This window comes from Microtus pennsylvanicus, chromosome 1 (assembly GCF_037038515.1).
Source record: "Microtus pennsylvanicus isolate mMicPen1 chromosome 1, mMicPen1.hap1, whole genome shotgun sequence".
NCBI lineage: Eukaryota > Metazoa > Chordata > Mammalia > Rodentia > Cricetidae > Microtus > Microtus pennsylvanicus.
This window is the reverse complement of record NC_134579.1, coordinates 141,766,192-141,780,994: the sequence shown is the minus strand read 5'-3', so window position 1 is coordinate 141,780,994 and position 14,803 is coordinate 141,766,192. Positions and strand designations below refer to the sequence as shown.

At 52.7% G+C, this 14,803-nt stretch overlaps 1 protein-coding gene across 2 annotated transcripts; it reads right to left on the bottom strand.

Moving 5' to 3' along the window:
* Window positions 1-2,497: 2,497 nt before the first annotated feature.
* On the bottom strand, window positions 2,498-7,957 carry Fosb (FosB proto-oncogene, AP-1 transcription factor subunit). 2 transcript variants are annotated; one of them, XM_075989969.1, is made up of 5 exons: window positions 7,245-7,957; window positions 5,052-5,372; window positions 4,486-4,593; window positions 3,092-3,247; window positions 2,822-2,951 (listed from the first exon to the last, which is right to left on the bottom strand). In XM_075989969.1, the coding sequence occupies exons 1-5, from the start codon at window positions 7,368-7,370 to the stop codon at window positions 2,949-2,951; spliced, it is 714 nt and encodes a 237-aa protein (XP_075846084.1). In that variant the 5' UTR covers window positions 7,371-7,957; the 3' UTR covers window positions 2,822-2,948. The 2 variants fall into 2 exon arrangements, with proteins under 2 accessions (XP_075846075.1, XP_075846084.1); XM_075989960.1 differs by having other exon boundaries at window positions 2,498-3,247.
* Window positions 7,958-14,803: the final 6,846 nt, after the last annotated feature.

Sequence of the window (14,803 nt, the reverse complement as noted above, 5' to 3'; positions counted from 1 at the left end):
GAACTCTCAGGCCACCTGACTGGTGGTGTACCTGAAATGGCAGGTATTCTGCCTCCTCCGCATCTCTCGGATCCTTTCCCTCCCATTCTGGGTCTTCCTCAGCTTTAGCTTGTCTCTTCAGTCTGAGGAATAGAAGAGTCCCCCTAAAATAACACTACCTGCTGCTCAACTGCTCAAATCCTGCTATGGATCCCTAGTGCCGGCAAAAGAGCTTCGGAACTCTATTCTAAAATGTCATTGTCTGCAGAATCTCCCTGAGGGCTAATTTCCACTCTCCAGATGCCTGCTGCGTCTCTCACCGGGAGCCTCTAGCTCCCCAACGCCCCAGTAGCCGATATCTACCATCTTCTCCCCTTGCTCCACTTCCCAAACGCTGGGATTGCCGGCGTGCCCCACCACACCCAGCCTTACTCCCTCTTAACTCTTGCTCAAATCATTGGCCATTCAGTGTTCTGAATATTTTCTTTACCAACCATAAAGTCTCCTGGACCCCTCACCATGTCAGTGCCTCACACCTTTTTCCTTAAAGTGACACGGCCTGGAAACAGGCATGTCCTCCCAAGGATCCACTTTCCTGATTTCGCTAGTTGCCCCAATAAGGGCCTGTGAAGGCTTCCCAGCCTTCCGAATTCATCCTGCCTGGCTGAAAGGAAGCCCTGTAATCGGTGCCCAGGGGAAATAGACACTTTGACTTGGTGGATACATTTTTTAAAGCTTTTTATTGGCGACAGTGCAGAACCAAGGGGGGAGGGGAGCTGCCCAGTGCTAGACTGCCCCAGCACCCCCGGGGTCAGGTGCAAAATACAAAACAACAACAAAATCACAACCACAGTATGGGTGGAGCTATGGAGTCAGTGAATTGTGGTCGGCAGCGGCAGGCCCTTCTGATCACACACTCCCACCCAGGATTCTCATCGATACAGACTGAAAAAATCTACCACCCAGTCACACTTACCCACAAAAGTAAAACTGCATGTCCCCATCAAACCCGGAGCTGACAAACAGAAGGGAGACCAGGGCCAGTGAGAGAGGAGACATGTTGGAAACGGTCAGAGAGGAACAGACCGAGAAAAGACTGTCTCCAACAGCCAGAGTGGCTGGGACAACAAAAATGTGACATTTATGGAGGGACAGCCAGATAGTCTGACTCGAGTTCCCAGAAGCGATTTCGAACTCCACAGCACACTTGCAAACGAGAAAACTCGCGCGCACACACGCACACAAACACGCACACAGACACTCATATATAATATATTTATCTATACATAATAGATATAAGTGCTTTTCGGGAACCAGGGAAGGGACAAATAGCTTACGGGGTTAGGGTTGGAACCGAGGACCCAGAACAGGGCTTGGAATGTGTTCCATGCAACACAGGGGAGCGGGGGAGCGGTAGGGCCCGTCTCCCCAATATTAAAAAATAGAAATCTGACTCGTGGAATTTTCACGAGGTGAAAGCTGGGGGGAGGAACCAGGACCCATATTTGGGGCTGGAGGAACCGAATGGAGTGGGGGATAGTGGGAACTCAGTCCCCTCTTAAGTATGCCAGTCCAAAAAATATTTGGGGGTTCAAATATCAAGGGGGGAGCCAAAGCCTCGGCCCTGAAAACTTCTCTGGAAATTGCCTCGACCTCTGTGAGAGGATGAGGGGCTCCCAGGGTGGGGAGAAGTTGGCGTCCTAGGCTGGGGAAGGCGGGAGACCTTGGAGATGTCTGGGGCCTGAGCAAGAAGGCTACCAGGATGCATCACTGTCACTCCTTTGAGTTTAACTCCCTGTCGAGGGGAGGAAGGAGACAGTTGGAAGAAGGGGAGACCCAGGGAAGGCTTTGGAGGGCTGGGACACCCGGCGCACCCCGCAATCCGGCCGCTCATTCACAGTATAAAGAGCTCCAGCAAGACGGGCGTCGCAGCGCCCCCTGCTGCCTGAAACCAGAAAGGCCCAACGAGGACGGCCAAGGGCAGCTGTGGGTGGGGGTGAGAGGGACTTGGCATAATACTGCATAGGGGTAGGCTCGGGCCTGAGTAGGGAGGGGGCTCTGTAGCAGATGAGAGAAGAAAAAAAATCCAACCCGAGCCAGTTTTTCCAGGAGGAAAGACTGAACAGTCAGATAGGGGTTCACATTTTGGAATCATCGGGGAAGTGGGGTTAGCGGACTCCCAAAGTGGGCACCGACTTCCCTCAGTCGGGGGGCTCAATTCGTCCCGGAGGAGGTGAGGTTGTGACCTCTTGAAAATGTTAAGTTAATCAGCTAAGGCCCGAGGGAGCATAAGAGAGCTATCTTGGTCACCCTGCACCCTGGAGGGTGGGTGAGTGGGGGGGGGTGGAGAGAAGGGGAGGGACTGTCATTCCTCGTTGGGTATTTCTGGGGGTGCATGCCAGCTTGTCCACAAGCCCACCCTGCACCCCACACCCAGCACCCTTTCCCCTTCAGCCTCACGCAAGACGCCAAAAGTGGGCGTCAAATCCCACCCACCCACCCATCCATCTATCCCCAAAAGTTGGGTTGAATTAACAGGACCATTAGATATCTGCAGGAGGGGTGTCCATCCCCGCCCCACCCCCTGTCCCCAAAGTCACCAGCTCTCCGGCCTCGCCGGGGCACAGAAACCAGAGACGGAGCGCAAAACACAAAGGTCCTTCCGTCATGTCCGATGGCAGAGGCGGCAGGCAGTCATACAGAAGAGTCAAGGGGTCCACATACACCCCCGACTGCTTCCTCCCCTCTCTTCCTCTTCTTCCTCCTCGTTCCTTGCGGGTTTGTTTGTTTTGTTTGTCTAAAGAGTTCACAGAGCAAGAAGGGAGGGCGAGTTCAGGGGGTCGGACGGCTGCTCGCTGCCGCTGGTGCGTTGGGCGCCGGCGAATGCGGAGACCTCCGGGCAGGTGAGGACAAACGAGGAAGTGTACGAAGGGCTAACAACGGGGAAGGGGTCGCCGAGGACTTGAACTTCACTGTGTGTAAAGAGAGAAGCCGTCAGGTTGGGGGGTGCGTCTCGGCTGGTCTGGAAGGGCAGGGGCGGTGGTGGAGGGGGCGGCAGCAGCCAGCCGAAGCCGTCTTCCTTAGCGGATGTTGACCCTGGCAAATCTCTCACCTCGGCCAGGGGGCCTGGCCCCGGCCCCTCTTCGTAGGGGATCTTGCAGCCCGGTTTGTGGGCCACCAGGACAAACTCCAGGCGTTCCTTCTCTTTTTGCAGCTCGGCGATCTCCGACTCCAACTCTGCCTTTTCCTCTTCCAGCTGATCCGTTTCCTGATGGAGCCCAGGAGGGCCAGGTCATAGGAGACAGAAAGGAAGGACAACGGTCAGCGACCACACCGAGTGGCTCACCCGCCACACACACACTTTCTAGCTGCGGATCCAGAGGCCCCATGACCCCCGAGAGGCCCCGTTGGAGCCTCAGATTCCCCAGCTGAGCAAGAGATATTAGGGGAAAGCCAGGCAGGAATGAAAGACTGGCGTGGGACAAGAACTCCAAGCCCGATTTGGTGGTGAACACCTGTAAAATACAAACACTCAGAGGCTGAGGCAGGGAGAGGAAGGCTTCTTTGAGACCAGCCTGTACTAAGGAGTATTCTGTCTTAATAGGGGAGGAAGGGGACAATATGGCTCAGTGAGTAAAGTTGATTGTCAGCAAGTCTGACAAATTGAGCTCGATTCCTAGGATCTACAAGATGGAAGGGTAGACCCAACTCTGACCTCTGTGCGTGCTGCCGCACACCTGCACACAGACAAACGTAAGCAAATAAATAAATACATGAAATAATTTTTTTAAAAGAGAGACAAAGAAAAACAGTGCAATTTTCTGTGTGCATTAACAATGGCTATGCGTTGTTTTTAGTGTGGTTCTGTTCCCCCCTTCTTCGGCCTCCCAGTAGAAAAGCTGAGATGCGCCCTGGTTTCAAGCGGCAGGAGAATATTCTGCAGGCATTAAGGACAGGACCCTCAACGCTGGGGTAGAAGGAAGAAAGGAGTGAGTTTGATGGGTGCCCCCAGCTCAAGTTCTGGAGAACTGTAGGTGGTTGGGGCAGGAGGTAAAGAACGGACACAGCATAAAATAATTTAGTTTTGAGCCAGTCAGGATGACGGTCCCTGCATCACCTCTGCACTCACGGGGACTGAGACAAAGGGCTGTCAAGTTGTGGCGGCCATGCTGGGCTACAATGCAAGATACCCGTCTCAGAAAAAAAATAGAGGTACTGCGGCAAAATGGATTATTCATGGATTATTCCTTAACCGAGACAAAGAAAATGACCTCCTCCAGCTTGTACTCTTAAACTGAGAGAAAGAGATGGGAAAAGTGGTGAAAGAGGGAAGTAAGCGGGTAGGGGTCTGAGCATGCGTATACAGCGACTCCATCAGGCCCGCACTGACCCTTGTTTCTTAAGTGGGAATCCTCGTTCAGGACACAGGCACAGTGAGAAGTCGGGGGCAGAGCGATGTAGAGAACCCCCTGCATAGCCTTGAGACACCCCAGAACTCCTCCTTACCGCCTGGAGTCGGTCGGTCAGCTCCCTCCTGCGGTTTCTGCATTTAGCGGCAGCCAGCTTGTTTCTCTCTCTGCGAACCCTTCGTTTCTCTTCTTCTTCTGGGGTAAGCTGAGTCAAAGAGATGAGAATTATTAGTTTTGGGGATACCTCTAACATCCCTGACAAAACTCCCTTGCCTCCAGAACCCCAAACAACAACCACTACTCCTCGGGGGCAAGAATGAAGGAATGATAAAGCTCCTGCAACCTTGAGACCTCAGAGTCCCCCAAACTTTATGGCGACAGAATTACTTCCCTCATCTCCAGGCCAACTTTTTTATTTTTTTAAATAATGATTTCTTGCAGTCCAGGCTGGTCTCAAACTCAATAAATAGCACAGGCTGGCCTCGAACTCCTGATCCTCCTGCCTCTACCTATGGAGAGCTAGGGTTACCAGCCTGCACAAGCACTCCTGGTTTATGCTATGCTGGATATCTACCCAGGGCGTCATGCATGCTAGCAAGTACTCTACCAACTGAGCTCACATTCCTAGGCCCTTCCAGATCAACTCCTGAGGCTCATTCTTACCGTCTCTTCTCGGGGTCTTCTAGGCCTGGCTCTGGCTGGGCGGGCAGGCCCGGGGCCACTGCTGGTCGTACTGGTTGAAGGCCCACCACTGCCGCTTGCTCCACCAGCGCTGTAGGCACTCAGGCCTGGTGTTGAGTAGCTGGTTCCTGGCATGTCATAAGGGTCAACAGCTGGAGGCTGGGAGGCCAGTGGCTGCCCCTGGGACTGAGCCATGGAAGAGATGAGGGTGGGTTGCACGAGCCACTGGAGGTCCTGGCTGGTTGTGATTGCAGTGACCGTTGGCACGAAGGAGCCGGGCATTTCCCCGAGACCGGCGCACTCCTACGGGGTGAGACATACACACACAGGCGTAGACACACAAACAAAGCCACCGACACACACACGCCCAACACACATAACACACACCGACCCCTGTGAGTGAGCACAGGGTGAGCGGGTGTGGATGTGTGTGTCACAGGCAAAAAGCCACAACACCCACCCTTCCACTACACCGTGACGCAGTGGTTAATGAGAGGATTCTGTTCAACTGCCTTCTACCTCCTCCTTCTTCCTCGGGGAAAGGTTGCACGGTTCCAGCGGGTGGTGAATCACACCCCGGGTTGGTGACTCTTAGGTGTGTGGGGGGGTGGAGAGGAGGCTGGACAGAGCCTGGTGACAGAACCTCCCGGGATGGAGACACACACACACACACACACTTACACACAATCACATTACCCCACCCCCAACCCAGAGGGAGGGAGAGGGAGAGGCCTTAACCCAAGCCTTCCTCTCCACTCACACACAAACACACCCCCACTGTATGAGGGCTCCCGCAGGGGCGGAGATCCCAGATCCAATGGTGTTGTGGGACTGGCCTAAGAGTTGAGAGCATCCCTTCCGAATTTCTGTCTCTTCTCCAATGAGACTGACAAGTGACAGGTTTGAGTGAACCGATAGGTAGAGAAAAGTGAGGATCCCTCAGACTATCTTGCAGGGGATGGGGGCGATATAGGATCTGCATCCCTAAACCCAAGAAAGCGTCCATCACCACCCCCCTCTCGCAAGTGGAATCCTAGAGGCTTAACTACTCTGGGGGGCGTGGCGAGGGAAGGGCTGATTCTCTGGCCAATCAGGATCCTGGGAACTAAGGATGGGCGGACCTTTTAGAGACCACCTGGCTGCCTCCTCTCGGGGTAGCTCATGAAGTGTTTGGACACCTCGAAAGGACCGGGAGTTCAGCGTGCAGGGAGCGCTTATATGTGCGCCTGGAGAGGGGGTGACGGTCTCCAGTTCCCCCTTAGAGGCGCTAGCACTCAGCCAGAAGCCTCCTGCTTCTAACAGCAGCGGGACTAGGTTCCCACAAGGTCCTCGCATACCCATGACAGAGTCACCCCAATCACAACAAGAATCCCTAGCTCTGCCTCTTGGAGACCCCCCAGCACGGAAAAAACACAAAAAGCAGAGCAGGGAAAGGAGCTACGCTCTACAAATAGGAAGGAGATGTTGATTGGCTAAAGCCCGCTCCGCGATAGCCAATCAGAAAGCCGCGCTGCCCCCTCCCTTAGCAACGTGGCCTCGGCGTTCCAAAATAGAACGTGCCCGGGACGTCAGGGGCGGGGCGGGCGGAGGGGGCGCCGTGCGCTGTGCGTGCCCCGCGTCAGACGGAGGATTCCAGCGCGTCAGCCTTTACGCACGGGTCCCCCGTTACGTCTCCGCGCAGGAGGCGGAGGCAGCGTGATCGGGGTTCGAGGCCCAAACTCCCGCCGGGTGGCGGGCGACCGCGGCCGTGCAGTGCGCGCTTGGAAGGAGAAGGGCAGAGGAGAAGGCTACTGGAAGCTTCTCTGGGATTTTTGGGGTTTTCTTGTTTGTTTTTCCTTCCCCTACTTGCCTAGCTCTGGGTGAGGAAGCCTGAGCTCAGCTAAAAGTTCTCAGCTTCTGCTAGCCACAGCGATACTTTGCACCGGGCATCGCCAACGCTTGCCCAACTACATTCCTTTCCCGCGTTCCACGTACACAACCTTTTGCAAACGTCTCCCCATTCCTTGCAGTTTGCAAACAACAAAAAACCAAAGTGCAACCCAAGCCTCTTGCTTTCCCAGATCCTGAGTTTCTGGCGCGTCTCTATTTGAGAGGATACTTAATCCACACTTTAGACTTAAAGAAATATCTTTTTACGTGACCACCAAAGTATTATCTTTGCGATCGAGAACTTACCTGGGAGGCGGCGGCGGTGGGTGGACTGCCGAAGGAGTCCACCGAAGACAGGTACTGAGACTCGGCGGAGGGTGACGAGCTACACCGGGAGCCGGAGTCGTAGTCTCCGGGGAAAGCTTGAAACATTTCCCTGGGCACAGGGGGGCCCCTGTGACCACGCTGAGGTCGCCGGGAAGCCAAGGCTATGGCCGAGTGGGATGAGATGCGAGTCCGGAGTGGACCGGACACGTCCCCAAAGTGCGCTGCTTGGGGGAGCTACGCGTCCGACACGAAAAACTGCCCCAAGTTTTGATACAAGTCCCCTCTGCAAGCGCCCAGGTCCCCTTTAGGTCGCTGCTGTACCTCCTGAAAGTCCAGGCTCCGCCGATTTCACGGGGGGCGTCGCGGGGATCGCTCCCCGCCCAGAGACCCGTCGTGCAGTGCCGCCGTTCAGCGTGCGCTTCGGACGTGGTTTTCTTCCTTTCCAGGCGTCCCACGAAATTGGGGAGGGCAGAGGGGCGCGATCCAAAAGCCCACAGAAAGTAAGTCTATCTTCAGGACAGAACGGAAGAACGATCTAGAAGGAGTCTTGCAAAAAGAAACCCACAAAACTTTCTCTCCAGTTAAAAAATAATATATGTATATATATATAAAAAAATTCACGGCCGTCAAGAAGAAGAAGAGTCACCAGTAGTCAAGTCCCGCAAGCCCCGGCTCCGCGTGTCCCTGGCGTAGCTGCTCCAGTCTTATGAATGAAGCCTGGAGATGCCGGGCTGAATTTATGCATCCGGGACCCGCCCCCCCCCGCTTGCGTCACCCTCAGCTCCATGCACAAATCTCCCAAACTCTCCCTCCCCGCCACCATAGCCCCTTATGGCGCCCCCCAGGGTCTCATGCACCCTCCACCTACCCATAGGGTGACCCCAGTGGTCTCGGGGGTCTCCAAAGCTGCGTTTTGAGGGTCTCCGCGGGAGGGGATCCCGCCCCGCCCTCCCCGGAGTTCCTGTGACGCAATTAGCCATATAAGGAGCTCGGTCGGCGCGGCCGAGTGTTTGTTTGGTATCCTAGCAATGACGTCAGAGGGAATCCCTCGCTCCCGCGCGCCCGCCTGTGCGCCGTGCGGAACCCGCCCGCGCCTGCGCAGTTCCACGCCGCCCCTGGGGCTGAGATTGACAGGCGCCTGAACTCCCGGGGAAGGCCCCTGCTGACCCCGGCGAGGGAAGGTGCAACCCCAGATGCCCAGGTGTGTGCTTACCCAGAGACTACCATCCTCCCCAAACCGGTGCAGCGCCCCCGGCTGGTGGAAGAGAGCAAGTCCCTAGTGCAGACCGTAATAAGAGGGATGTAGTCAGTCTAGGCGGGGGGGGGGGGGGGGGGGGGGGGACAGGGGGGACGGACTGAGGCTTAGGCGGGGCTGGAAGGGCTGTGATGTCGCCAGGTGTAGGTAGGTAGAGGTTAAGGATGGCGTCCCCTCCCCAATAGCCTTTGTCCCAGATTCGGCCAGACTCGCTGACCTTGGAAAAGGTGCTCCACTCCTGAGCCAAAATTTCGATGATAAGCAAAGGATGGGTGACTTCCGGGGGTAGGGGGTGCCCTGCATCTGGGAACCTAAAGAATTGGATCAGGTAGGAACCTACACCCAGTGAGTTCTTCGGGCCTTACCCGAAGAACTTTCTATCTCTTACGGAGATAGAAAGGAAAGTATGTACAATCAAGGTGCAACTGGGCAGTGGTGGCGCACACCTTTAATCCCTGCACTCCGGAGGCAGAGGCAGGTGCATTTCTGAGTTTGAGGCCAGCCTGGTCTACAGAGTGAGTTCAAGGACAGCCAGGGCTACACAGAGAAATCCTGTCTTGAAAAAAGTTGTTATTATTATTCTATTTTATTATAATAAGTAAATCATATATTTAATACTAATTGATACATGTTAATTATTTTAACTAATGCTAATTAATAAAATATTAATATTTATTATTATCATTGGTGGCATGTATTTAGCAATCAGCAAGTGTCAAATCCAGTGCTGAGCCTTTGAAGGGAAAGATTTCTAAACCTTAAAATTTTGAGCATTTTAAGAGAGCAATACCAGCACTCGGGAGGCAGAGGCAGGCAGATCTCTGTGAGTTCGAGACCAGCCTGGTCTACAAGAGCTAGTTCCAGGACAGGCTCCAAAAACCACAGAGAAACCCTGTCTCGAAAAACCAAAAAAAAAAAAAAAAAAAAAAAAAAAAAAAAAAAAAAGAGAGAGCAATATAGCAGAGGAAAGTGGGGGCCGGGCAAGATGGCTCACAGGAGGTAAAAGAGCTTGCCACACAAATCTGCCGAACTGAGTTCCGTCCCTGGGACTTAGGATGGAAGGAAAGAAACAGCTCCTAAAAATTGGTATCTGGCCTCCACATGTCTGCCAAGACGCATACCAACCAGTACTCACTAATAATAATGATAATAATAATAATAATAAATAGGTAGTAATAGTAATAAATGTTAAGTAAAGGAGAATAACAACATAAACAAAAGAGGAAACGAGGGCTGGCGTGTAGCTTCAAGTGGAATGCATGTCTAGCATGTGTGAAGTCCTGGGTTCTAATTCCTAGCCCAGAAAGAAAGGGAAGGAAAGAAAACAGGAAGAAGGGATGTTAGGTTAATAGATAGACTTGAGTGCCCACTAGGAGGACAGGGGTTAAGGTTTAGCTGGTAGAGGGCTTAACTAGCACAGAGGAAGCCATAGGGATCCCATTATAAAGCATGTTGGATATAGAGTTTGAGGCCAGCCTGCGCTATGTGATACTGTCTCATTGTGTGTGTGTGTGTGTGTGGTGTGTGCACACGCGCATGTGTGTATTGAACATCTCCTTTTTCTCCCTCCTCTCCCTCAACCCTCTCTCTCTGTCTGTTTTTGAGATGGGGCCTCGTTCTATAGCCCTGGCTAGCCTGGAACTGGTGATGTAGACCAGGCTGCCTTCTACCTCTGAGTGTTGGAATTAAAGGCATGTGCCACCATGCCAAACAGCGAATATTTCTGATCTTATAGCCTGTCTGGAATTTCCTATGTAGCTGAGGGTGACCATCAACTTCTGAACCTCTTGTCCTCCCCTCCATAGTGTCTCCAGGCCTGGATTATGTGTTGCTGGGGATGGAATCCAGGGCCTTCTGCATGCAGGCCAGCAGTCTACCAACTGAGACGCATCACTGGCACAGAGGCCTGCCTCTTCAGCACTCACTGAGAAGGTGCCACTAGCAACTATACAAGCCTGGGAGACCCCCAGACCCAGCCTGTGTGACCAAACCTTTCTTGGGGAGATGTAACACACACATGTGCGACACACACATGTCCGCTTACCCCAGACAGGGAGCCAGCTCACGGCAGTCCAAAGTACAGATACCACCAAGGCCTAGTTTGATGAAGCAGTGGTTTTATTGGGATTACTTACAGGAATACGCATTGGTGAGCAGAAATAACTGTTACATCACTAAAGCCAACCCTGCATGAGTGACAGCTCACAAAACTGGGAACCTGGAGCACATGGTGCAGTCTGCAGGCAGCTCATCTGTTGTCTGAGTACCTTTTCCATTTGGTAAAATGGTAAGACCTTGCATGAGGGTCTTTTTTGCATTTTGTCTTCCTTCCCTTTTAGCAGGGACTCTTGGCTTTTATTGCTTACTCTGCCAGGAAGGGGCTTGGTAAACCTGCTCAGTTTCAGGGACTACCTATTTTGAGTGGTTCAGCTTCCTGCTTAAAGAGCTTCTCTATAGGATGGGATGTTTCAGTCTTGGAGGAAACTGTTACACACACTCCTGGTCCAGCCCAGACTACCCAGAGAAGACAGTAAAGAAGCATGTTTATTATTATTATATATTTTTTTCGAGACAGAGTTTCTCTGTGTAGTTTTGCAGCCTGTCCTGGAACTCACTCTGTAGCCCAGGTTGGCCTCAAACTCGCAGACATCCACCTGTCTCTGCCTCCCGCGTGCTGGGATTAAAGGCGTGCGCCACCACCGCCCAGCGTTATTATTATTTTTTTAATCTTATATGTATGAGTATTTTGTCTCCATGTGTGTACCTGGTGCCCAGAGAGGTCCAAAGAGAGCGTTGGTTCCTGGGACTGAAGTTACAGATAATTTGTGAACCACCATGTGGGTACAGGGAGCCAAACCCACGTCCTCTGGAAGAGCAGTCATTGCTCTTCACCGCTGGGCAATTTCTCCAGCCCCAAGAAGCTCATTAAACATGTTGAATCTCACCAGGTACAGTGATACACGCTTTTAAAGCCAGCAATCTGGAGGCAGAGGCAGGTGGATCTCTCTGAGTTCATGCCCTGACTGGTCTATATACCAAGATCCAGGACAGCCAAAGCTACATAGTAAGGCCCTGTCTCAAGAAAAAAATAATAATAATAAAGTTGACTCTCTCAGACCCAAAGAAGAAAGACCCTGACTCAGGGCTGACACCAAGGACAAGGTGTCTCACACCCAGGAGAATCTTGGTTCTCTTCACCAATAGTGGAGAGCGAGTGGGGAAACCACGCAAGGTAGAGGGACTTGGGGGGTGGTGACAAGTGATGCTAGTGGTGACCAGACAGAAGCTGTGCCTCACACCATGCTCCACCTGCTTCCCCACACCCCCTCAGTCTGCTCCAGTCAGGAGGGAGGGACATCAGCCACCAGCAGGCAATGACTCGGCTCAGGCATCAGACAGGGAGTGACCCTTCGGGCTTCTCATCTTAGCCTCTCATCTCCTTCTCCTGGGGATAAAGGAGACACACAAACGCCTACTCTGGCTGCCCCAAGGCCCTCAGATGACAGACATCTGCCCACAGCTGCCCAGTGCCGCTTCATAGACACCCCTGGGTGGAGAACGGCATCTCGCACCACCATGACCTTGTGTCAAGTGTTTATATACAGGGGGTCAAGGAGGCTCCCAATGGGACGGGGCAGAACACAAAGTGTGCAAAGGCCGCTGGACCTTGCTACAGCTGTGCATAGACATACACTCTTAACTGCTGGGGCGCCTCTCCAACTTCATTTGTTTTTTTTTAATATTTATTTATTATGTATACAAATATTCTGTCTGTGTGTATGTCTGCAGGCCAGAAGAGGGCACCAGACCTCATTACAGATGGTTGTGAGCCACCATGTGGTTGCTGGGAATTGAACTCAGGACCTTTGGAAGAGCAGGCAATGCTCTTAACCTCTGAGCCATCTCTCCAGCCCCCTCCAACTTCATTTGTTATGAGACAGGGCAGCCCTGTGCAACCCAGGCTGGCCTAGAATTCACTGGGTGGCAAGCCTGAGTTAGTCTACCTAACTCTCTCCCTGTTTTCTGAAAAAGGCTCTCACTCTGTAGCCCAGGTTAGCTTTGAACTATCAAACTATTGCCCACCCTCCTGCTTCTGCCTCCCGGCTACCTACCATGCCCGATACTGTGCTTATGAAGACGACATTACCCTGACCTTCACTCATACAGAGCCCTCTGGGCCTCCCTGAGCCAAACCATCACTACGTGTTCCTCCGTTTTCCCCCAAACCCTCGGGCCACACCCCAGCATTAGCTCTGAGGACCCCTGTGGGCTGCGATATCTGTGGAAATCCCCACGGCTCGAGAAGAGGGACTGCCATGACAATGCATGCATGCCCCTGTCCTGCCTTCTCTGAGGCCAGGGCAGAATTGGCTGGCTCCGTCACTCATTGGTAGCAATCCTGGAGGCCTCCCGGTGGTAGTGCCTGTGGAAATTCATGGAGATGGAATAGAATGAGCTATAGTACCTGTCGGGGACCCTCCCCTCTCCTGCTCTGCCTCAGGTTCCTGATATTTGTGTATCTCTCCCCTCTGCCAGGAGCACTCTTTCTGTTTTGCTTGGCTCCCAACAGCAGCCTTGGCCTCAGATGAGCCAGTGCCCCCTCGCCAAGAGTGTTGTCTCCGAGGTGTCCCCCTCCGAGCTGGGCTGAGATGACCCTGTTCACTCTTTTTTTTTTTTTTTTTGGTTTTTCGAGACAGGGTTTCTCTGCAGCTTTGGAGCCTGTCTGAGACAGGGTTTCTCTGTGGTTTTGGAGCCTGTCCTGGAACTAGCTCTTGTAGACCAGGCTGGTCTCGAACTCACAGAGATCCGCCTGCCTCTGCCTCCCGAGTGCTGGGATTAAAGGCGTGCGCCACCACTGCCCGGTGACCCTGTTCACTCTTGTGTCCCAGTACAGTGAAGGAAACCTGTAGGTGTGCAGACATTTTTGCCAAGCCATGAATTTACCTCATTTTGACTTTATCATTTTTGAGGTAGCTCAGGTAGCTCAGGCTAACATCCAGTGTTTTATATAGCCAAGGATGACCCACCTAGAACTTCTCTGGTTCTTCTGGCTCTAGCTCCCAGCACTGGGATCACCGGACTTGTACAGCACCAGAAGGTGAAAACAGGCTTCATTCATGCCAGGCAACCAAAACACCTGAGCCATGTATTCTGTTTTCTTTGTTCTTTTCATTTAGAAATGATTTTTTTACTTCATGTGTGTGTGTGTGTGTGCTTGTGGGGGGTCAGAAGACACCGTGTGGGGCTGGTTCTCATTTTCCGTCCTGCAGATTCCAGGGATTGAACTTGGGACCTCAGACTTGTAGGCACATACCTTTACCCACTGAGCCACCTTACCAGCTCTCCTTTCTTTCAGTTGAGGCATCTTACTTTGTAGCACAGGCTGGCCTCCGACTCCCTGCAATCCTCCTGCTTCAGCCCCTTGAGTGCTGGAATTACAGGCATTAGCCTCCCCGCCTGACTCATTCATGTCTCCACAAGCATTCATTAATTCATTAATTCATTCATTCATAAGGGCTGATGGTGAGAGACCTCTCTGGGATTTGGGATATGTAGCTAGTGGACCACCTGGTGGCAGGGACACTGTGTGTGAGTGTCAAACCTGATTGCCCAAGTTGCTGGGGAAAAGCCTGTGTTGCGGGTCTACAATGTCTCAGGTTCTGGTCACTCTATTACCCAGCCAGGCCTTGGCTTTCTGAGTGCTGGGATTAAGGCATGACTGCTAGACACAGCCAAATGCCTGCCCGTGAGTGTCTGTGTACCTTGGGGCAGCTGCCCAGCCAATTGTGTGTGTCTGTACATATGTTTCTCTGGATTCGGTATTTCTCTCTCCCTCCTTAAAAATATACACAGCCAGCTGGGAGATGGTGGCGCACACCTTTAATCCCAGCACTCTGGAGGCAGAGATGGGCGGGTCTCTGTGAGTTCCAGATCAATCTGGTCTATAGAGTGACAGCCAGGAACACACAGTGAGTCTGTTTCAGAATTAAAGCAGGGTTCTGGAGACAAACAGCAGGGCCCTTGGCTAGACTCCGTGAGGGAGGGACTAGGGCCAGGTTCAGTGGTAGAGCATTTGCCTCGTGTGCAAGAGGCCCTGGGTTCAATCCCCACCGCTGCCAAATAAACAAATAGGCTACAACAGTACCTGGCGAGACGTGGGCCCTTCATGTGTGTGAATTATTCATATCAAATGAGATAATCAAATACCATGAGTAGCAATCTTCATAAGGAAAATTATGGTTGTCACTCAGTGGGTGAGGAAGTGGGGGACAGGCTTGTGTGT

Bases quoted from the DNA above. Each gene is read 5' to 3' on its own strand.
- Fosb (XM_075989960.1), bottom strand. From the start codon at position 7,370: ATGTTTCAAGCTTTCCCCGGAGACTACGACTCCGGCTCCCGGTGTAGC. The intron at 4,594-5,051 runs GTAAGAATGAGC...TCTTTGACTCAG, and splicing joins GAAGACCCCGAGAAGAGACG to CTTACCCCAGAAGAAGAAGA. The intron at 3,248-4,485 runs GTAAGGAGGAGT...GGGCTCCATCAG, and splicing joins TGACCGACCGACTCCAGGCG to GAAACGGATCAGCTGGAAGA.